Raw genomic sequence first — 23,906 nt, 5'->3', positions numbered from 1 at the left:
GCTGCTACTTTTGTGGGAAATAAAACAAAAATGATCTATTGCAATACGTTTTTGATGTTTTATTTTTAGAGTTAGATGTACCAATACCAATTACACGTGCATAAACACACTACCAAGTGTCAGCAGCCCGGCCTTGTGCAGGAAAACGAGCTAAAAGCACTACCTAAGCAGTCCTCGTCATTATCAGAGGGGCAACACCTTAGTCGAGACATTGATCCGACACCGCAAGTAACAGAGCAGACCCATCAAACACGCCGACCATGCTAAAAATAAAACAGTTGGTGTAGAGAAGTCTGTGTTCTCTTTATGGTTCCACCATTTCGATTAATATATTAATAATATTATTAATTTCATGAGACCATGGTCAAGCAAAGAAGTGAAATATCAAAACTTATTTGTAATAGATCTGGTGAAAAAACGCAGCACAAATTCCTTTACGCTTATCTCATCATGGTACACTATTAACAGTAAAAGTTTGTTGCAGTCCTGGTAATATCAATGATTGTGGTGTGTGTATGTGATGTACGTTTGTTTTGGTGTTGGTGTTTTTGTACGTGATGTTAATATGTTTGTAGTTCATTGTCGTTTGGGTCCTTGATCTGCGCCCATAAACAGTGATTTATTTTCTATTCTTTGACTACTGGGCTTGTGACTGTATTTATCATTGTTTTATCGAGATGATGTAGGCATAAAGATGTTTGGTTTGTACTCTAATATCGAAACAGATAAGAACTATATGGTTGGGGGGAGGGATAGCGCAATTGACCCATTTACAAAATAATAATGCGAAAAAACAACAACAATTTTTTCACTTTCACTTCGAATATATAGAAAAAAAAACAAAGGGCAATACTTACAAATAGAGTACTAAATATTTTCATTTCAAGCATATGAAAATCGTAACTTTATGATCGTTAGCACATGTTCTAAATATTTGTACGCAAATATATTCACTGCGCAGGCAAATTTGTGTATGACTACTTCTTTTATGGGGTATAAAACACACACACAACCTAAAAATGCATTTCTTGGAGTTTAATTCTAGATTTAGACGTACCAATACCAATTACACATGCAAACAAAATGTAATCAGGTTTCAGCAGCCCGGCTTTGTGCAGGAATACGAGTCAAAGGGACTACCTAAACAGTCCTCATCGTTACCAGTGGAGCAAAACCTTAGTCGAGACATTGTTCCGACACCGCACGTAACAGAGCAGTCCCCATCAAACCATGCCGTCCATGCTACAAATGAAACAGTCGGTTTAGAGACGAAGAGTTGTTTGTTTATGTTTTCTTTACGATTCCATCAAATTTGAAATAAGCTTAATGCTTATATTTTATATATAATAAAAACAAAATGATTAAACAATTCTTTTACTCAAAGCGGCACTCTCACAGACTTACCATTTTTACAACTTTTATTTTTTGTCTTGGAAAGAGCAAATTTTTGTGAAACATCTTCAAACCAATAATATATGATTGCTGACAAAAACTCAGATCGTAGATTTTCATATTTCCGTTCGAAAATAAATGTTTTATGGCCTAAACCTTACTAACGGTTTAAGAAAAATGCATAAAACATCATTTTTTGAACTTTAATACAAATATCTGCGATCTAATTTTTGTCAGCATTCTTATTTAACTTGTTTCCATGGATTTTCGCAAAAATTGGATCGTTCCAAGACAAAAAATAATAAAGTTGTAAAAATGGTAAATCTGTGAGGGTGCAGCTTTAATGTATCGTTTACTTGAATCAAATCGTTTGATTATTTTTTTTTTTTAAAGCTTGTATTTAAAGTGACAAGTACATGGACATGTAGCCAATGAGCATTGAAGCATCTCGAAGCCGTTTCCGCTGCAGTCGTGTCCTCCATGTGCAGGTACAGGGTTAGTACATGTGCGCATGCGCTGGACGTGGCCATTCTCACATGTAACATCGCACTGCGACCAAGCTGACCAACTACTCCATCCGCCATGAACTATATAAAATACATTACATTGAAAACGATTATTTATGACAATCCGTCTGTTATTGAACATCTCATTTTACTTTACATATAGATGACAGTTTAAGAACAAAGGCTGTCATGACTAAGATTAAATATGTCAAAGAATAAATTATCTTAACATCTTATCAATACCTGATCCATTTTCAAAGTGTACTTTTATGTTGCATCTTTGACAACTATTCGACGTACCTGTACACGGCGTCATGTTGCATGTGACAGTGTCCATGTTTTTGCCGGAACAGTCATCCACGTGTCCGCTGCTGCAGTGGCGTAATCGGGTTCGAGTTCCATTGCCGCACGTTGTTGAGCATGGTAAGTTAAACCAGCTCGACCACGCTGAATAAGAACTATATTACTAAAGATGGACATTAGTTCCACATCTTGGCAATAAATTAAAGTCAAATTTTGTTATAATAATGAATGTTATTACTTAGCTATGCCATTGCATGTGATGTTTAATGATTTGTTCTGCCCGATTAAAAGGCATGTCTCTGGATCAAAAGTCAAAACCCGTTTCACCCCGTAGAGATGATTTTACTAGTAAATCAAAATGTTTTGTTTTGGAGTTAAGGTTTGGTTATTAGTAAGGCTAAAGACTACTGGAAATTATCGAGGTGATATGTTTTACCAAATAATCATTAATCTTGGTCAGAATGACTTCGATGAACTTTTGATTAAAATCCATAATGAGTAATGCTGCTAATCATAATAGTGACAATTTTCTTCCAGCAACAAATCGTTATTTATTTTCATCGCAATAATCATTAAATGATTCTTGTGATCATATATCAAAATGTTCAAACCTTCTAGAAACAAGAATGGTAAGAGCCTTAACAAATATGTTTGTGTAAAATATGTTCACCAAATATCGTTCTAATCTAATGTATATATGTAGTGCTTACTCGGACATGCTTTCAGTGTACATGTTTCTGTCTCATTGTCTGTGCCAGTGCAGTTCTTTCCATCAAACATTGGTGCCGGGTTAGAGCATGTGCGAGCGCGCTGTCTGTAACCACTAGCGCAAGTGACGTCACACTGTGACCAAGAAGACCACTCGATCCAAACGCCATCAACTGTGCGCAAATATTTATCTTATTGTTATGATAATATTCTAACACAAACAATTATGGTAATACTATGTAGTGTAGTACCCACCATATTCTATTATTACACCATGGATCATTTCAAGCGGGAACATACTTCTGAACAGAACCAGGAAAGTGACCTCGCTCTCGACTCTTTACTTACTTTGGCTTGAATAACAACTTATGAATTGCCTCTAAAATACCACCTGGACAAGACTTCATTTGACAGGCGATTGTTTCCGTTTTATTGCCCGGGCAATCCACCACGTGTCCCGTGTTACAATGACGTAGTCTGGTTTGGCTCCCTGTACCGCAGGTTACCGAACATGGACCGTGGAACCAAGCAGACCATCCTGTTAACAATGAAAAGAGATACATTATACAAGATAATACACATCTTTTTACAAACACGGCGAACTTCATTGAAATGCAGAAATTCAATTGATACTGCCGTTTTTAGAATTGTCAACTGCTTTAGTGTTTACATGCACATAGGGCAGCAGTGATTTTTTAAATGTTTTCCTTGCCTATATATGTTTGGCTCTTTACACCAACTTTATGTTTTTAAAGCACCTTTTCTGTTGGTGTTGTTGTTGTTGTTTTTAAAATTAAAATTGTGTTAATAGCCGCTGTTTCCCAAACAAATATGTATTTTGTATATATATATATATATATAAATAGGTTAGGAAAACATAAACCTTACTTTGCCCCTTTGTTAACATGATAGAAGTGTTGTGGTAAATATATATAAAATGATAAAAAATATTAATCAAATGAGACTTTTATAAATACAGACATAAGCTCATCGTATCAGAAAATACAATTTTACTCGCAAATGAAAGTACCGGATATATGAGTTACGGGTGTTGTAGATGTGAATGCCTGTTGTTGTGAAGTATGTGATACTGTCGTGTGTAGCATTGTCGTATAAACCGATGGGTTCGCTGACTCTGGTAACATGTTACAGTGGCGGTCGTCCAATAATATGTCGTCAATTGCTACATCACCAAGGTAGCCGTTGCCAACGGTAGCCTCAATGATTACCTTAAAATCACACAATACAAAATCTTCAAACTGGAAAAAGAACTGCTGAGTATCGGTATAAGGCTTGTAGCAGAGCAGACGACATTGGTTTTTTTTTTTACTTTAATGATATGGTTTAAGCCAGGCGGACTGTTCGAAAAAATGATTGATCTATAGGATGTATTATACAGCCGCAACGAAACTAAAACCAAGGAGTTATTTACAGGCTTAACAAGATACTGTATCTCTAGTATTGTGTAAAAACATATCAAACACGTCAAGGCTGACAAGCTCTTACTACTCGTAATTTTATTATTTGAATATTCAAATTCCGGTTTTTTAGATGAATCATAATTTTAAAACATATACGAACTGAGAAGATGACGTTCGATGTTAATGGAACATTAGCTTGCTGCCACTTATTTCCTTGGTTTCCATCTAAAGACCACGCTATTTTTCCGGGACGTTGAGACCCATCGTACTCGTAAATGTTAAGTTGACCAATACTAGATCCGTACATAGAAAACCAGAACGATAAACAAAGAGGGTGCCGTGCAGCAATCCACTGGCTCTCTAACCAGGCTTTCTCATTGGTTTGACGGGGTGAACTGGATTCAATATAGATATATGTTCCTGAAAAACAAGAGCAATTGTCAACAAACTCAAAGTAAGAAAACATCAGAGTATGTCTATGCATGTAAACAAATGACATATTAATTGAACATGTAACTGGCTTGACAAATAATTAGATCAAAACTAAACACAACACTTATAAGTAATAGGTAACCGGTATATTACCACATGTTCAATTTTCCAAATGTTAGCTTTAAAGTTATGGAACATATCTTTGGCTGCCCATATGAACATTTAAAACTCACCAGAGCTGTTGCCAAATGTATGATCGTTTTGTGGCCCTGTTCCGTCGGTTGCCGTTTGTTGTTTATGAAGGGTCCAATCAAAATCGTCCGCGCCCTTGGCGTTATGCCAGGACGTACACAACGTGTTGTCTTCAAAATCGCAGTCAACTAAAGGCTGAAACCCTACAAGTGTAAAACTCAGTCATTATGCAGATGAAATACCGATATGCTCAATACCGTTTCATTAAATCTCCCACGTCCGTGTCCGCATTGATAACGTCAAAACATGCAAAATGGGATACCAATAGAAGGGTAGTACGTCATACGCATATCATGTTGCGGTGAACACTAATATGGACTTCCACTGTACAAGCTTACGTAAAAAAACTTTATTTCTTAGGTCTTCACTAAACTCCCTTATTATTTTTTGTTAAGGTTTTGGATTTGCTACCAGCCTCAAATCTGGTAGCCTGAAATAGATATTTAGTTATGCAGTTTTTATGGTTTATCTGATTTAAATTCTCAATATGTTTTTCAAATTTAGTAAACTGTATCTTTTATTACAAATTCATATGTTTTATCTTTAAAAAAACACCTTTATTTTCCAAACATTTTAAGGTATAGCTCTGGTTACTTAAACCGTAACTGAAATGTGTTGAACGCAAATAAGTGTACCTTGGTACAAATGTTGCCAAAGACAATTACACACATGTAAAACAATGGCCCGAAACTAAGGTTATACTATTCAGAATTTATTTCAAAACCAGGTAATTTTGCTCACGATGTTGTCTAAATTAAGGAATGAATTGCGGTATTGATGTCATTATCGGGGATATGAACGCAATTGGGCTGGTCAAAGTGTGTGGACTCCACGCCTACTTTGACCAGCCCAATTATGTTCATATCCACGATAATGACATCAATCCCGCAATTTATTACTTATGTTTACATCAATAGTTCATTATTTCATTCAAGTATTGTTAAACTTACTTCATTTCATTTAAGAAAACTTTCAGTAATCTTTTCTCACCCATTCTGTAAAAAGAACGACACGACTGTAACCGGAAATATTTTATCAAATCACAATAACGCGGAAAAAGATCAATCACTTGAAATCACGTTTAAACGTAAAATTGAAACATTTATGGCCAAAACATTTAACATATCAAAAATCAACACTTTTTGATATGTTAATTTATATTTTACGGGACCTGCTGACACAATACAAATCAAAACAAGATCAACAATTTTCATGTTTATTGTTATGCGATGAGTTGCGAGCCGAACATATCCGAATATGTTGCGTTCATCTGATGATAATCGCAATTGCCAAAGGCAGTTCAATTAAGGAATTGAAGTTGAGGTGCAAATTTTGTAGCTTATACAATCACTGCTACAAACTTATTGTAAAAAGGATAAAGATGAACTTTTTATGATTTTGTACAAATGAAAAGTTATTTAAAGGTATTTTCTTAAATATCAATAACAACAACAACAACAACAACAACAACAACAACAATTACCTTTATTTGCCATGATAACATGGCTACAACAGACTACAAAGTTCGATGAAGCATCGGTAAACAAGATAGTAATGAATATTTCGTAACGATACATTTGCTTAGATATTTCTATGCTATCAAAGTGAAATTATTACGCAATATAATAATGTTAGCTTTTGCAACTGAAATAGAGCTTTATGAACGTACGAGTATTTATTTTAACAAATCATTTTCCTTTTAAACAACCACCCACCATATTTCCCAGATTTAGCACCGTTTGTTTTGATTCGCTGACAGATCTCCGTACGGCGACATCACACATTATCAAACAATATGACTGAGTGGTATAGGGATGTATTCCGACACCAATGGATTCATCGCCACCTACGGTGCTTTCACTGTGACGGCAATTATTTTGAAAAATACTAGGTTGACGTCGTTTACGTTGTTAAAGTCATTCTAATGCATCCGGCGTGCGCCGGGTCTGCGTTAGTGACCCTGTTCAGACCCCTGTAACTTCTGCACCATGCATACTAATTTCATGATATTGTCAGTGTTTGTAGCAGGTACTATCCGCATCTTGTTAATGTATATTTTGATGTAGAAATATTAAACCATATTTTTTATATGATAACAATCCTGTTTATTTTGGATCATCCCTCTTATTGGCGGGTTCAGTGACATTGGTAAAAAAATTAGTTAAACAATTCATTTGACACTTTGAAGTAAAATGTATATTTCTTTATTGATGTTTTTTTTTTTTTTGGGGGGGGGGGGGAGGAAACGTAAAATAGTATTTTCTGCAAATAAAACAAAATAATATCAATAACAGCGTTAATTCACGACTAAAATAGGCAATCTTATTTATATTTAGGACAACTGCCCCTCTAAAACACATCCAGGTTATATAATTATACTGAATTATGCGAGTAATTAAGGACAAGCTTTGTAGTATGATAAACGCGAGATCTATAAAAATGTTTAAAAATGATTTTCAATAAAATTCATCGTAATCTATTGACATACTGCTTTATTTATATCATGCTTATTATCTTAGGTTCAAGTGAACGTCTACTAATTTATATGGGACATTTTCAAATGTCCTGATTTTTGTTTATACTCTTGAAGTAAATTTTGTGGAAATGTAATCTATGACGTAAAGGTATCGTTTGATTGTTCCTTTAGTTATAACTAACATAAAATGCTCTATCGACAGGATTCGAGTTTGCGATGTGCAGTCCTTCAATTCACTACAATGATTAAAAAACACCAACGAACTCCAACAAAAACAAAATCCAAATTTGGCGTTATAATTAATTATATCACCCTAGACTGTGTATTTATTCCTAAATTTTATTTATATTTAAGATATTTTGGCAATCATGCAATACATTAAGAAGCTACTCTTTTAGTATGGTGTCAATTTTGTTAAAAAAATCGTGTCAAAGTTGCAGTCAGCATGCAGTTTTCAATGAGATTCCTTTTATGTGTAATGTTAACAATAGTACATTCACATGAAATAAAATCAGTTTTCCGACATAATATCAATACATAAATATATTAACATGGCCATGAACTATGATCGTTAAAATCTAAACGGTATAGAAATACAAACGAGCTAATCTTTAAGCTTATTGTCATTAGTAGTTAAACAAGGTAATTCAATTTGACTTTAAATATACTTTTTCACATCTATTAAGTTTCATTTTATGCGTGTGGGCAACGCTTGAAGTGACACTTACTGCAACAATCATGTCAAAGTATATATTCATATTTATATAAAAGCTTAACATTGACCATCGTTTGGAGGTCAGATTGAATACATTCGATTATTGCTATGAACATTCATTTGCAAATCCCTAAATCAATTACTAGTATATCATCATTAAAGAATGAACTTAAAAATTACTAACCTGAACACTCCCTTTCAAAACACGTTGTCAAAGTATGTGTGAGAAAAATCCCAAATGGTTCTCTAATAGTCAAATGTAGTTTCGCATACAACGATCTATCAGCCTAGCTAATTCAGTTCTTTTTCTTCCAATAAGTACGCGGAAAAAAAATTGTAAGTATTTAAAATATCTGAAAAAAGACTCACAAAAGTATCTGATTTTCATAATTGTTTAAGATAATTTAGGCAGAGTGCCCCCCCCCGCCCACTTCCGATTAACTGAATGAAAATGAAAAATGAGTATTCCAAATTGTGCGCCGATAACGTCGGGTTTTATACGAATTTATGTCAGCCTTGCTGATCTGTATTCTGATTTTCTAAGCCTTAGTACTAGGAACGGTATAATAAGTATTTTAATTTGATAAGAATGAGAATTTTAGAAGTATCTGTCGTTTTACCCCCTTCCCCCTTACCTCAAATCCTGGACTCGCCCCTGTTGCTAATTCATTACGCCGCATTGACAGAGGATGTTCCGTTATGAATATAAAATCAAAAATGCCTGATGATTATATCAAAAAAAAGTTAGTGTTATTTCCTTGCAATGTCAACGCAAAACATAAACACAGTTTGACTTTCTAAAATAAGCAACGTACTTATACGTTTTGCGATACTGTGTACCTCGTATTAGAGTGATAAGTCTTAAACTGTGGTAGTTTATCACTGCACAGGTCTTATATTGATGATCGTAAAGGGCAGGTAACTGAGTGACGTGGAGCTTGAAGCTCACGACAAATATGTCAGTAAGGTATTCCTATGATTGAGTTAATGTATGACAGGTTTAATAGTACGAGTGAGGGCCTTCCAATCCCATAATATACATATCCGTTATAAAAGCAATATTTAACATCGCAGTTATCTCGCGGTGAGTACACCTTTAATTCCGTATAGGAGCCTACACAGTCGGCACCGTACTGGGCTGGAGGGTTGTCACAGGTGAGGTTGCGAGATTTGTACTGTGATGAATAGCTCTTAACGCCTAAGGGCGTGCCTATCCCATTACATAAACTTAATATTTACTATTGCAGTTATCCCGCGGTAAGCACACATCAGATTCCGTAAAGGAGCCTACACAGCCAGCACCGTTGTACTGGGCTGGAGGGATGCGAGATTTGGTACCATTCAGACACGTCACGGAACATGTCAGACCATACACCCCATCCGCTCCATTTTCCATCAACTTAAATACGCTAACTAGTAAACATAGATTGTTATATTAAGACGATACTTCAAAAGAAATTACTAAATGTTTCGGAGTTTAAATAGTACAGGTTTACCACAATTTTACTTACAGACTGAAATAGATATGTTGATGGAGTGGATTACACAAAGTACAAATGAATTTGTGCGTCGTCTTATTTTCGCTGTATTTTGAGGTAAACATTACCCCGGTTCCCGTTCGCGCGTAAAGTTAAAAAGCGCATGCCGGGTCAGGCCGATGTGCATGGTCAAAATTACTGGCGAAGATTTATGAGTCGGTAAAAAAAGTGTTCTTGGCAGAGTTGTCAAAGAAAATTGCGAAAACGCTACTATTTTGTGCTTGTTGAGCGATTGCACCTTGGAGATAACTTCCTTCTGAACATGCATGCGACGTAAACAGTTGTTTTATCGAAAAAATCTTGTAGATTTGAGCTCGTTTTCACACATATGTCTCAACCCGAAATCTGCTAACCTTTTTTTTCTTTTTGAGACATCAATGAAGTCCCTTCTATTTTCCCCGAAACATATGTGCTACCAGGGATCGGGGCACCCCTGACAACACTTACAATTATACATAACAAAAATAACCAATCAGTGTTTCGACAAAGGAAATGTTTCAAAGAAATATATCAGATATACATATATATTTTATCAGCAATCCATCAATGCAGTGGTGCAATAAATATGGTGTAGTGTAGCCCCATTCACGGGTTACCTCCCTTATCTTGAACATTTCTATTTCCGTTAAATTTACATGTGCTTCGAATTTATACATTGTTCTTTTTGTCAAGTTCTAGATGTTATTTTCGTTTGTCATCTACTTCATCCATTAAAATCTACTGAATATCTTTGTGAGTAATGACTTTAATTCTGATACGAAATGTATCAACATTTAACATTTTAACATAGTCATAGAGAATGTACATTGTATTATTAAGACATTGCTATTTTTCAAGCTATAATAAAATATTTACAAAATATCATAAATATGTAAGCTCAAGATCAGATTTTGTGGCTTTGCATCATTTTAAGTTTAAAATTTTATTTAAATTCCTTTTTTTCTCTGTTTCAGGTCAGTCGCAGGGATGTTTATCTTTGATTCTTTTCGCCATTGTTTTTAGTTATCAAAAACAAAAGTAATGGTGAAATTATCAAATTTACTTCATGGAGTATTGACACTTGTCGCTGCCTGTATGGAACGAAAAAAAAAATGAAGGCGTTGATGTGTGACTCTTAACCTTAATTAAATTGTGAGTATTTAAAAAATTATTTCATTAAAGAAAGAATTTTTACACTCATCTTTTAAGAATTTATTTTCTAGCTTTTACTCTTATCTTTTTTATCAGTGTACATAAATGAATGCTTTGATATTTTGTACGACTTACTATGCATGTACAATATTCTAAAATTCCACCTTATTTTTTTTAATACAGCTTCTTCTGATAGTCCTGTTGCCCCATTAAATTTACATTCATTTGTCTATTTCCATATTTGCCATTTTGTTTCAAAAATAATTGTATTTATGATGTCTTGTATTTTAGATTTTTCAACCCCTAGAACAATACAGTCATAGTTCAATTGAATACTGTTTTCATTGTTATATTTGAGTATCTGATTCACTCAGTTGTTAATTTTGTTCCAAATTAGTTTAACAATTAAACAATCCCAAAAGAGATGAAATAATGTATCTGTATTCTTGAGAAATATATTACATAATCCATATATTGATACTTTTATAAGGGCAAGGCGATGCTCTGTGAAGATTATATTTAATAGGTACTTCCATTAAAATTGCCGAGCACCTAAAGATGCATTTGAGCTATAAATATGGTTCCAATTTTTTTTCCAATTTAGGTTTGCATTGTTTAAACTCGCTTCCCATTTTATTTCGCTTGGGATTTTCTTACTTTGCCTTTGGAGGTTAAATTGTTTAATGATAGTTTTAACTCTAAGTTCACTACCTTTAAATCTGCTAACCTTCAATACTTGTGAATGATAAAGAATGTATGAAATTTCAAAATATTTAATGTATAAAAATAAACGACCAAAAGTTGATTATTTGTTTATTGTGTGTATCATAGAGTACTAAAACACATTTTGTTATGATTTTCAGTCCGAGTGATCACCCTCGGACCAATCGCTCGACTGGCCAAAAAATGCAGTCCAAATACCAAGTAACTGTGGTTTGTGATGGATCTCCAATGCAGAATATTTTCAAGGTAAGATTTTAGACGTATATGTTTCGCAGAACTATCGTTTTTATCTCATGCTATGCCTTGTTGTCGATATTTTCTCTATTGTATATGTGTAATATAACAATTTGACTCCGCATTTTATGCGGCAAGTTAATATGAACAATTAAATTGAAAACAATGATAGCTTAATTGGTAATATTCCAGCAAGTCATGCGCTCTTCTCTAATCCTGTTTAAATCTTAAACTATTTATTTGTATAAAGCAGCTCATTTTCCATTTAAATCATCGGAGGAAAACATTAATATATTCTCTTGATTTCATAATAAAGTATTCCCAGAACGTAAGTCAATTACTGTTGTTTTTTTACCGGAAATTACGTCATAAGCATAAAACAATGTGACAGACATAAACAGACTGTCATTGTCAAAACAAGAATTAAAATTTCGGAAGAATAAGAACTCATTCTTGCATTAGTTTAAACATTATATATTTTACAACGATTGTGAAGAAAGCTATGATAGCTTATACTAAGTCACTCTCGTTGGCATTATGTTGCGGAGAGTGTGATCTTGTGTTGTTGGGGAAACCATAGTACCTGGAGAAAACCCACTTGTCCGGCTTGGTGACCACAATCTAAACTCACACGCGCCCCGGAATCGAACCCGGGTCGCCTTGGTGAGATGCGAGTGCGCTAACCACTGTGCTAACCGGACAACCTTTGCGTTCTTGCATTAATTTACAATTCAGGAAAATACATGAAAGTAACCTGCAGACGCTGTTGTTGTTGCTACGGTTGTCGTAGATGTCTTTGTTGTCGCTGCCACTATTGTCGTATCAGTCAAACCGCCAGTGACAGTTGAGACCGCTATTGAAGCACCTGATGCAGATGTTGTTGCTGTAGAGTCAGGTCCAGCCGAAGTAGCTGTGTCAGTAGTAATAGGTGCATTTGTAGTTGTTGGCGCTATGATCAATAACATTCAATGGGCGGACACGAATCAAAAGGCCGAAAGTACGTTAAAGTTTGATGAATAGTGAAGGTTCTTGGATCATTTACCTATAAAAGAACTCTTGGACGGAGACATATCCTATAATTGGCATGTTTTTAAACAAGTACTATATTTTAACGCTAGTTGGCGTAGTATGTCAAACATAAACAAATTTCAACGTGTGCTTTGGCTAGAATATGGCATTAGCCGTTGCTAGGGGAATTGAAGGTGTTGCATGTTCCACAACTCAAACTGAAACTGCTATTTTCAAAATATGGATGTGGTTTGTGATGGATCTCCGATGCAGAGTATATAGTACACGAGGTAAGATTTTAGACGTATATGTTTCGCAAAAATAATTTTTTTATCTCATGCTATACCTTGTTGCCGATATTTTCTGTATTGTATATGTGTAATATAATAATTTAACTTCGCATTTTCAGCGGCATGTTAATATGAACAATTTATTTGAAAACAATGATGCCTTGATTGGTAATATTCCAGCAAGTCATGCGCTCTTTTCTAATCCTGTTTAAATCATAAAATATTTATTTGAATAAAGCAGCTCATTTTCCATTTAAATTATCGGAGGAAAACATTGATAGATTCTCTTGATTTCATCATGGAGTATTCCCAGAACGTAAGTCAATTACTGTTTTTTGACCGGAAATTACGTCATAAGCATATAACAATGTGACATCAAAATTTATAAGAAAGAAAATTTTGTTAGTATTTATTTTGTTATTCTTACCGGATATCATTTTTAAACTTATTTTACATATAAACGGAATTAAATCGATAAAAAAATATATATATATTATTTTAAATTATTCCGGGTACTACATTTCTACAACGCATGTATTGCGGGAAATTTTATTGCTTTGTCAGTGTGTTGTATTCGGCCCATCATAAGCGCGAAGCAGGAGATCTTTTTTCATATTTCTGTTATACCGAAAAAAGGATGTGATCAAAGGAATATGTCTCTATTCATCATATAATACACAATTTAATTAAATCCTTCCGGAAAACATCTTTGTAAGCTCGCTAAAGACTGGCCTACTAAGAAATTTTAAATTCAATTGTTAATAATATGACGACTCGTGACAAATCATATGTATATATAAATATAACATAACTGGATATAACACCCCCTCCCCTTCAACCCCCGTCTTATTCACGAAGCACTTCCTGCTGGAGTAAGCTAAATAAAAAGCTTTTCTTACTTGTCCTACAATCAATAGGAAGACAAGTGTCGTCAGTTTGTCTGTATACACCAATACAGTGATTGCCTCCACAAGCTTGACGGGGATTGTCGCAGTTCCGGAATCTGGACCGAGTTCCCTTAGAGCAGTTGCCTTGGCATGGCGACCACGGATACCATAATGCCCAGTTTCCGTCCACTATTGAAATTATTTTACTACAGTAACACAGTTACACGTAAAATGCAATAACATGCTTAGGGCTGTTATATTCCATTATGAAGCATATACTCTAGATAGTCCCTTTCCTTTGGAAAACTTACACAATTGGAAAAACAATAATTAAAGAAATATAATTGTTTAAAGTTTGTAAACTCCATACTCGGCCATATAAACTGTAACTGCCGAAATGTCAATAAAATAAACATTTTATTCATTGGATAATGTATGACATATAGATTTATCGAAAAAGTTAAACCGAACTTGCAGTTGACATGTAAATGCGTACAATGCCGAATACTTATATGTGTTTGTAACCTGGACAACACTTGTCTGGACATTCTGTTACGTCAGTTTCATTTCCGACGCAGTCCGCTCCTCCAAAGATGGGCTGAGGATTGTCACATGATCGCCTTCTTGTCATTGTTCCGTTTCCACAGGTGACGTCGCACGCGCCCCATGCAGCCCAATCCGACCAGTTACCATTGACTAAAAGGATAAAGGCAGGTATATGGTTAGGTTTAGGTAAATTAAAAGACTGAAGCATTGCTCATTCTCAAACAAAAGGAATGGCGCAGCTATATTATAAATTCATGTTTACTCGATCCTATTGGACAATCACTCAATCCTTTTATACATACTTGGACAGTTAACAACTAAGCATAGCTGGTCCTCGCTACTATCTTCCATGCAGTAAGCACCACCATACAAGGGTGTGGGATTTGTACAGGTCCGATTTCGTGTCTGGGTTCCATTTCCACAGGAATGGGAGCAAGTTGACCATTCACTCCAATCGGACATACCCCCGTCAACTAAAATATACTAATTTGACCAACCTCACATTGTTTATAGTACACGTAATGTTGAAGAGGATCTGATTATTGTCAGACTGGAAAAAATACTTTACTTGTTTCTTTATGGTTTGAAAGATAGATCCTTGTTATTTACGGTATTTATTCTCATACATTTTGTTTTTTATGGAATAGATTAATGACAGGTACAAGTACAGAAAGTATCTAACTACATGCGTGTACTAAGACAACGCTTATAGTAATGCTAATTTGAAAAGTCATGACAAAGGCTTTGTTCATAATTTTAAGAACGCTCTGGCATTAACAATCGCGTAGAGTTCGAAATGTGGGCACTCTACTATTGCTATTAACACTAATTCACAAATTAAGCCATCAATTACAATCAAACCAATCTGCGAGGAGCTTGAAGGCTTAACAATAGAACGAACCTGGACACTCCCTTTCAAAACATGTAATGTTGTCATTGAATGAACCGGGACATGGTTTCCCACCGTGCGCATTTGCTGGTTTGTCGCATACCCGTGAACGGATTCTAAACCCCGTTTGGCAAGTGGTTGAGCATGCGCCCCATTCAATCCAAGAATTCCAAGCGCCGTCCACTTCACATATGCAAACAATTTTCTTTTCTTTTTTAATTTGGAGCATTTAACAATAAATATAGCCTTTAAACAAACATAGTCAACAAAAAGGCTTACAAAGAGTTTGTTGTTAATTGGGTTTATAAAGAAACCCAATCTTTATTTAGAGAAACAAAACTATTAAATATACTAGTTCTATAATCCCAATGTACAGTTAATTACCTGGACATGGTTTCACAATACAGGATGCTGATTTGGAGACCTCCCCTTGACAGTATATTCCATTGTTTTGTGGTAGTGGGTTATCACAACCGCGGAAGGCCATTTTTGTACCAGTTCCGCAGGTGGAATCACACGGTGTGTAACCCGACCATTCCGACCACCCACCATTGACTGAAAAATGTACGCCGTGAGAAAAATATCGCAAATGGTGTTCTATTAGTCTAAACGTCGTACTGCATAGAACGATCTTTTTGCGTTGCAAATTATTTTTTATTTCCCCCCATAAGTACACGGTCAAAAGCTGTAAGTCTTTTAAATGTCTCAAACGAGAATCACAATAGTATCTGATCTTTATAATTGTTTTAAATATTTTGGCAGTGTTACGGTCAAGACATTTAATTTGAATATTAGAATCAACAGTTAAAACATTGAAAGCTTTAACAGAAGGGATAAATACGCGCGCACTCCGCAATGACAAATAATATTGACAATTATTAAGACAAAATCATATATATTTCATGAGTTCAAGGAAAGTAACTCTTAGTTTTCACTGCAGACGAGTAGTGCTTAACAAGCAAACCAACTTTGGGAAAAGTTCGTTCCACATAGCTTAAGTATTAATAATATGTTCAAGGGCACTCTGAGACGAGTTGACCGGTGGACAGATAAGAAACGACGACTACTCGTCAATGCTATAACGTTCACCAAGTATAACCTGAAACTGTGAGAGTACCGTGTAGTTCGCTCGACAACTTTCATAGTAGCCGAAAGCGTGAAAATCATTTTCAAGGGTCATAACTCAATAATGCAAACAAAAGACGAAATGAACCTGGGCCAGAGACATTACTACCCACCACAGTGGTAATTAACAACAAGAGGTCTAGAGGGTCTAGAACATTGAAGAGATACGTCCAATATTTGCGTTTGCAAAGCGTCCTTGATCCAATGATTCGCGTTTTTATAGTAATATAAAAAATATACACTTCAGAGTATCACGTTATCCTAGCTATTAAAAGAGATTACAGAAGAATATTAGTATCTATCATGTGTTTCCGGTACGGATAGAAAAATCTGACCCGATGGCATGTGCGTAAGCCGGTAACGAGGCTTGCTGAGTTACCGGCCACGCAGCGTGCCCGAGGGTCGGTTTTTTTCCGATCCGGACCGGAAAAACATGATTGATATTTTTTCTCGCATATCTATATTTATCAATTTGTGGGAAAATGACGTAGAAAACGAACTTTTGTACAATTACACCAAAAAGCGCGTGCGACGTTGTTTACTGACGTCATAGAGCGCAGTAATTTTAAATAATTAAAATAGCGTTTTTACGATTGTTTATTTTCAATTTTAATTAAAAGTCTTGCTAACATATATATTTGATTGCGCTTTATTGAAATGGCATAATATATTTTTCATAAACCATACAATAAATGAAATAAGAAGTGGCGCGTTGTTGCGCGTGACTCATCTTACATGGGGTATGTAAGATGGGTTTTTCCAGCACTGGTCACATGACCGGAAACACATGTCCGGTATGCAAGAAAAAGCCATGAAACTGATTCTTTAATTACTTGCAAGCTTGAAGATTATACTCTGTAAACATATAATTTTTATATGTGATTACTTTATATATTGATTTCATTTTCTGTTAACCGCTTTCAATCGTATTGTTTTATCAATAACTTTCTTATTTATTGATGAAAATGTGAAGTAATAAACCCAATGTGCCTCTTATTCATTTGTTAAAGCATGTTAAACATATTTGGTACGTGTATGGACATGTATGATATAGTATTAACAAGTGTAGTTGCAAAGACTTGCCTCTCAACACTATTGAAAGCAATATTAATTATCATACTTGGCATTTTAATAGTATGTGATTACTGTAACATTGCAATTTGGTGCAAATTTCGTTCATTGGTTTATGCTGAATTATGGATTTTGTTCTATTTTAATTGTACATTAAAGCGGAAATACACTGATTTAACAATTGATGTCGAATCTCTACCAAGCATAATATTTGTACATTCTTCTTACAGCCTATGTGTACTTTGAGAAAGTTCCAAGATCAAAAGCCTTGGGGTATATCACGTGCTACATGACTGGTGCAGGTCATTAGTTTTGAACCTGTACGTATGTCCTTTGCTTTGTTAACAAAGGCTAGCCCGAAAACATTATGAAAAAGTTACATAAAATATGTTTAACCAAAAGAGTGCAAAATTACTTTCAGAAGTGATTAATTGTTGTTGTTTTTTTCGTCCAAAGTAAACAAGTTTGACATGTCACCAAGCGTAAGGGCTTCCCAATCCTATTACAGACATACACGATATAGACTAAATATCTACCATTGCGGTTTTACCAAAAAGCAGCACAAATTCTGGCCTTATCTGACCACGTACCATCGCAGTTATACCGCGGTCTGCACACATCGAAGTCCGTATAGGATCCTACACAGTCGGCCCCGTTGTACTTGGCTGGAGGGTTGTCACAGGTGCGGTTGCGAGATTTGGTACCGAACAGACACGTCACGGAACAGTCAGACCATACACCCCATCCGCTCCATTGTCCATCAACTTAAATTATCGAAATTGTTTTCTAACGGTTTACATATTGCGACATGGACTACAATCCTTATGGCATTGCAGGTTGCACTGAAACTTAAGTTGCTGAGAATACAGTGTTTACATGAAATTAAAAATAAAAATAAGGTTCTTATACATGCTCCGTCATTAAGGATGTCATCTTCTGCTGAGTTTTCCGTCTGTCAAAGGCCTTCTTGCGAAAAGTCGTGAACAGCGTGGAGTTAAACTAGCCGATATTTCATTGGAATTCAAAATTGTTTCGGCTATTTAATTGTAAAAACGTATCCACATCTTTACTTCCAAGTAATATTTATTTAGAAGGGGCGATGCGAGCGAAGCGAGTGAGTCCTCTTCTTAAAGGGTCTGTCAAACCTAACCGATTTGGCTTACCGGCGCTAAACCGGAGCACAAATATGGCGAATTTCGGGAATCGCTACTAGTATGGCAGGGCATCGGTTCACATCTTTAAGAACAGATTTACATCGTCAAGACATCGTCAGAAGATCGGCGAAAAAATTAGCATCGACCGGAGAGAAAAAACATCGGTTACATAAAGTTGTATTTGGTAGTACATCGGCTCTTACGCCGGTACTACATCGATATTGCTACGACTACAGTTTTGATTTTTAAAGTGGTTTCTCGACAGCGCTCCGTCGATTTTCTCGCCGTAGTTAACTGCTTGCTTCGGTTTAGTCCCGGCGAGGTATATCGCTAGTGATTGACAAGCCCTTTAAAACCAATAAGATTTTTTCTGAATACATACGGACTTGGAATGTAACCCAACGCATTCAACGCAGTATTTGGAACTAGTGTATAACCGTACCCAATTTGACTGAAATATTTATGAAAAGGATGGCAATTTGTTTTTAGCTTGATTAAACTATCTTAAAAACAGTTAAGACTTTGAAGCACTGATTTCTGCCACATCCTTTCATTCATTTTTTTAGTATAAAGTGATTTTGATTTAAAAAATAATCTTGCAATGCTCGACTTGACTGCTGTATACAATTCGTCTGATTATTGTCTTGTTTGGACTAAAGAGTATGACAATCATTTATTTGAAATTACAAATCAGTGATTGCTATTATTTTACTTGTTCATTGTTTCACTGTGTATTCAATTTTTTCTTTAAATTAGAAAGAAATACCACCAAGAAATTTGCATATATGTATATCACAAAAGAGTAACACTTAAACAAAACAAGTATTTTAATATCGTAAATGTATTATTTCAAGGGTTAAACATAAATAAATATATTCTGAAAATTCTGAAACAAAACGGAGCAAAACGTGTTTGAAAAGGACATTTCCAAATATGATAACGCTTATTTTGAGTAGACGGAGCTTGAAAATCCCGCTGGAGGTTATAATTCTTAACTATTAAGCGTTGTACTTAATACAGGTATATAAGCCGGTTCATTGACTGAAAATGTAGGTTACATTTAAAGTCGGAATAGCTCAATAGATTGAGCGAACGACTTATGTACTTATGATGGTTTGCTTCGTTGATTCGAATCCCACTTTCGCTAAATTTTATCAATCACACTTGTAAGAAATAAATTAAAAAAACGACACTTTTGCAATTCAATGACCGTATTATTTACAAGATGTGTAACGTTGGTTTGAGCTGAGCTAAAAATAGCAATTTTGAAAGTTCAGATCATTCACAGTGATTTCAGCTGATCAGTGTATAATCTTTCTGTAAGTCAAAGTAAGATTTTGCAAATCAGTCAGATTTCAATAAATGTATATACTTAACAAATTAGCTCACGTTGTTTAGGTGTGCAAAATTAGGACATACTACGATTACTTTTAGGGTGGCATGTTCCAGACTTACTTGGACAAGGACCCATTTGGCATTTTTGGAATTGTGTCGATTCCCTAGCACATTCCTGACCCCCAAACGCGGGAAGTGGATTGTCACAGCTACGATTTCGCATTTGGTTTCCCAAGGCGCAGGTGACGTCACATTCTGCCCAATGACCCCATTCACCCCAAACACCATTTACTGACGACAAGAACAAAACTAAGTTGAATTAATTTGTCTCTACAAATGTTTTCTTGTATATTGCAGAAAACTGTTGTTTTAATGTCAAACTGGTGTTTAAAGCAAGGTAAAGCAGATATTTCAAGCAATTTAGACTGGTGTTTTAGGCAAGGTATTACTGTTGTTTTAGGCAAGGTAAGACTGGTGTTTCAGACAAGGCAAAACTGGTGCTTCAGGCAAGGTTAAACTGGTGTTTCAGGCAAGGTAAAACTGGTGTTTCAGACAAGTTTCAAGCAAGGTAAAGCTGGCGTTTCAGACAAGACAAACTGGTGTTTCAGGCATGGCAAAACTGGTGTTTCAGGCAAGGTAAAACTGGTGTTTCAGGCAAGGCAAAACTGGTTTTCTAGACCAGGCAAAACTGGTGTTTCATGCAAGGCAAAACTGGTGTTTCAGGCAAGGTAACACAATACAATTATATTGTTATAGAGATATTTATTTTTTTCTCCTAAAACATTTATTATATTACTGATGTCATTAAAAGGAAAACAAGAAAAGTTCATATAGAAACTGTTATAAAACACACATAAAATGTAATACGAAAAGGAAACTAAACGGAAACTATATAAACATTTTTGTATATATTTCACAAAGAAAAAAGAAACATTTTACGTTAGAACTTTGCATACACATTCAAATGTATGAGAAAGCAAATGGATTTTTCTATATCTAACAATTAACTATTTGGTTGAATAAATTTGTAGGTCATAAAGCAACAAATAACATAGGAGTATATCTTTTTGCACCTTCTGACATTAGTTGGTTATAAAGACATTACCTGGGCAATGTTGTGTGTTACATGTTGTCGTGTCTTCACTATCACCGCTGCAGTTTTGCCCTCCGTAGGCTGCCTCGGGGTTTGAGCAGGTCCGGTTTCTCGTTTGGTGCCCAGTGTTGCAGGGTTTGTCACACGCGTCCCATCTCTCCCATTCAGCCCAGTTTCCATCAACTAATTTACCAAATAAATTCCACTAGAGTAAGGTAACCCTTAATAATGTATACATATTTTTATTAAATGCTGAAGTTATTTTTGTTATTAGATTATTTATTTAGATACCGACATGATATTCAAGATAATGGGATTAAAAGAGTAACTGTAATATCATTTTAAATCAAGCCATCTAGTTTGTGGGAAAATTGAGTCCAGATAGAGTTTTGGATAGACATGCTGTCTTGGACAAGGTGTTATAATGCTACTCATCTTTCTTTTTTGGAGTAATACGGTATGTTCGATTAATTGATTCCATGTGGTTTCATGATCATGTACTGTCCTTAATTGAGTGTGTTTGTGTGACCAAATGGTATGCGCATTGTTTAACTAGACTTGGCTAAATTGTTTTACAAAACAGGTTAATGTAGTGCAATTCGATTAAGATAGCCAATCGTAAATCACAGGATCAAGTTGAGTCGAAAACACATTGCTATCAGTTAATAAGCAAAGGTGATCACTTTGTCCTTAAATTATTAACTTATACAATATTCTGAGCAATCTATTAAACAAAGGAAACTTCAGGTACATCATGAGTTGCCGAAAACAATTGAACTAAGATCATGTTTATTTACAAAAGGTGCAATGCAAAACAAAAAGATAACACAAGACACAACCCTACAAGATGGAAACATAAGACACTACGCTGCAAAATTACACAAGACACAACACAACACGATAACATTAGACACTTCGCTGCAAGACAACACAAGCCAAATCAAAACAAGATAACATAAGTCACTACGCTGCAAGATTACACAAGACACCACATTACAAGATGATAACATTAGACACTAGGCTGCAAGATTACACAAGATACCACATTATAAGATGATAGCATTAAACACTACGCTGCAAATTCAAACAAGACACAATACAACAAGATAACATGGGACTCTACGCTGCAAGATTACACAAGACACATCATTACAAGATGATAGCATTATACACTACGCTGCAAATTCACACAAGACACAATACAACAAGATAACATCAGACACTTCGCTGCAAGATTACACAAGACACCACATTACAAGATGATAACATTAGACACTACGCTGCAAATTCACACACGACACAATACAACAAGATAACATGGGACACTACGCTGCAAGATTACATAAGACACATCACTACAAGATAATAGCATTAGACATTTTCGCACAAGAAACAAAACTACAAGGTGATAACAGTAGACACTACGCTGCAAGAATACACAAGACACCAAACTACAAGGTGATAACATTAGACACTGCGCTGCAAAATTACACAAGACACCACACTACAAGATGATAACATTAGACACAACGCTGCAAGAATACACAAGACACCACACTACAAGATGATAACATAAGACACTACGCTGCAAGATTACACAAGAAACCACACTACAAGATGATAACATTAGACACTACGATGCAAATTTACACAAGACACCACACTACAAGATGATAACATTAGACACTACGCTGCAAGATAACACAAGACACCACACTACAAGATGATAACATAAGAAAAAACGCTGCAAGATTACACAAGACACCACACTACAAGATGATAACATTAGACAAAACGCTGCAAGATTACACAAGACACCACACTACAAGATGATAACATTAGACACTACGCTGCAAGAATACACAAGACACCACACTACAAGATGATAACATTAGACACTACGCTGCAAAATTACATAAGACACCACACTACAAGGTGATAACATTAGAGACAACGCTGCAAGAATACACAATACACCACACTACAAGATGATAACATTAGACACTACGCTGCAAGATTACACAAGAAACCACACTACAAGATGATAACATTAGACACTACGCTGCAAAATTACACAAGACACCACACTACAAGATGACAACATTAGACAAAACGCTGCAAAAATACTCAAGACACCACACTACAAGATGATAACATTAGACACTACGCTGCAAGATTACACAAGAGATCACACTACAAGATAAAAACATTAGACAAAATGCTGCAAGAATACACAAGACACCACACTACAAGATGATACTATTAGACACTACGCTGCAAGATAACACAAGACACCACACTACAAGATGATAACATTAGACACTACGCTGCAAGATTACACAAGACACCACACTACAAGATGATAGCATAAGACAAAACGCTGCAAGATTACACAAGACACCACACTACAAGATGATAACATTAGACACTACGCTGCAAGAATACACAAGACACCACACTACAAGATGATAACATTAGACACTACGCTGCAAAATTACACAAGACACCACACTACAAGGTGATAACATTAGACACAACGCTGCAAGAATACACAATACACCACACAACAAGATGATAACATTAGACACTACGCTGCAAGATAACACAAGACACCATACTACAAGATGATAACATTAGACAAAACGCTGCAAGAGTACACAAGACACCACACTACAAG

The 23,906-nt window shown here is 35.4% G+C and overlaps 1 protein-coding gene across 1 annotated transcript; it reads right to left on the bottom strand.

Annotated features, from left to right (window-relative positions):
- Positions 1-1,039: 1,039 nt before the first annotated feature.
- On the bottom strand, positions 1,040-15,999 carry LOC128215932 (coadhesin-like). The gene is made up of 13 exons (XM_052922532.1): positions 15,836-15,999; positions 15,464-15,634; positions 14,865-15,035; positions 14,542-14,712; positions 14,029-14,205; positions 12,586-12,780; positions 4,996-5,157; positions 4,491-4,750; positions 3,940-4,138; positions 3,301-3,447; positions 2,199-2,345; positions 1,809-1,979; positions 1,040-1,242 (listed from the first exon to the last, which is right to left on the bottom strand). The coding sequence occupies exons 1-13, from the start codon at positions 15,936-15,938 to the stop codon at positions 1,097-1,099; spliced, it is 2,220 nt and encodes a 739-aa protein (XP_052778492.1). The 5' UTR covers positions 15,939-15,999; the 3' UTR covers positions 1,040-1,096.
- Between the last annotated feature and the right edge of the window lie 7,907 nt (positions 16,000-23,906).

The sequence above is a fragment of the Mya arenaria genome, chromosome 14, assembly GCF_026914265.1.
Source record: "Mya arenaria isolate MELC-2E11 chromosome 14, ASM2691426v1".
Lineage (NCBI taxonomy): Eukaryota > Metazoa > Mollusca > Bivalvia > Myida > Myidae > Mya > Mya arenaria.
This window is presented reverse-complemented; position numbering and strand designations above follow the sequence as displayed.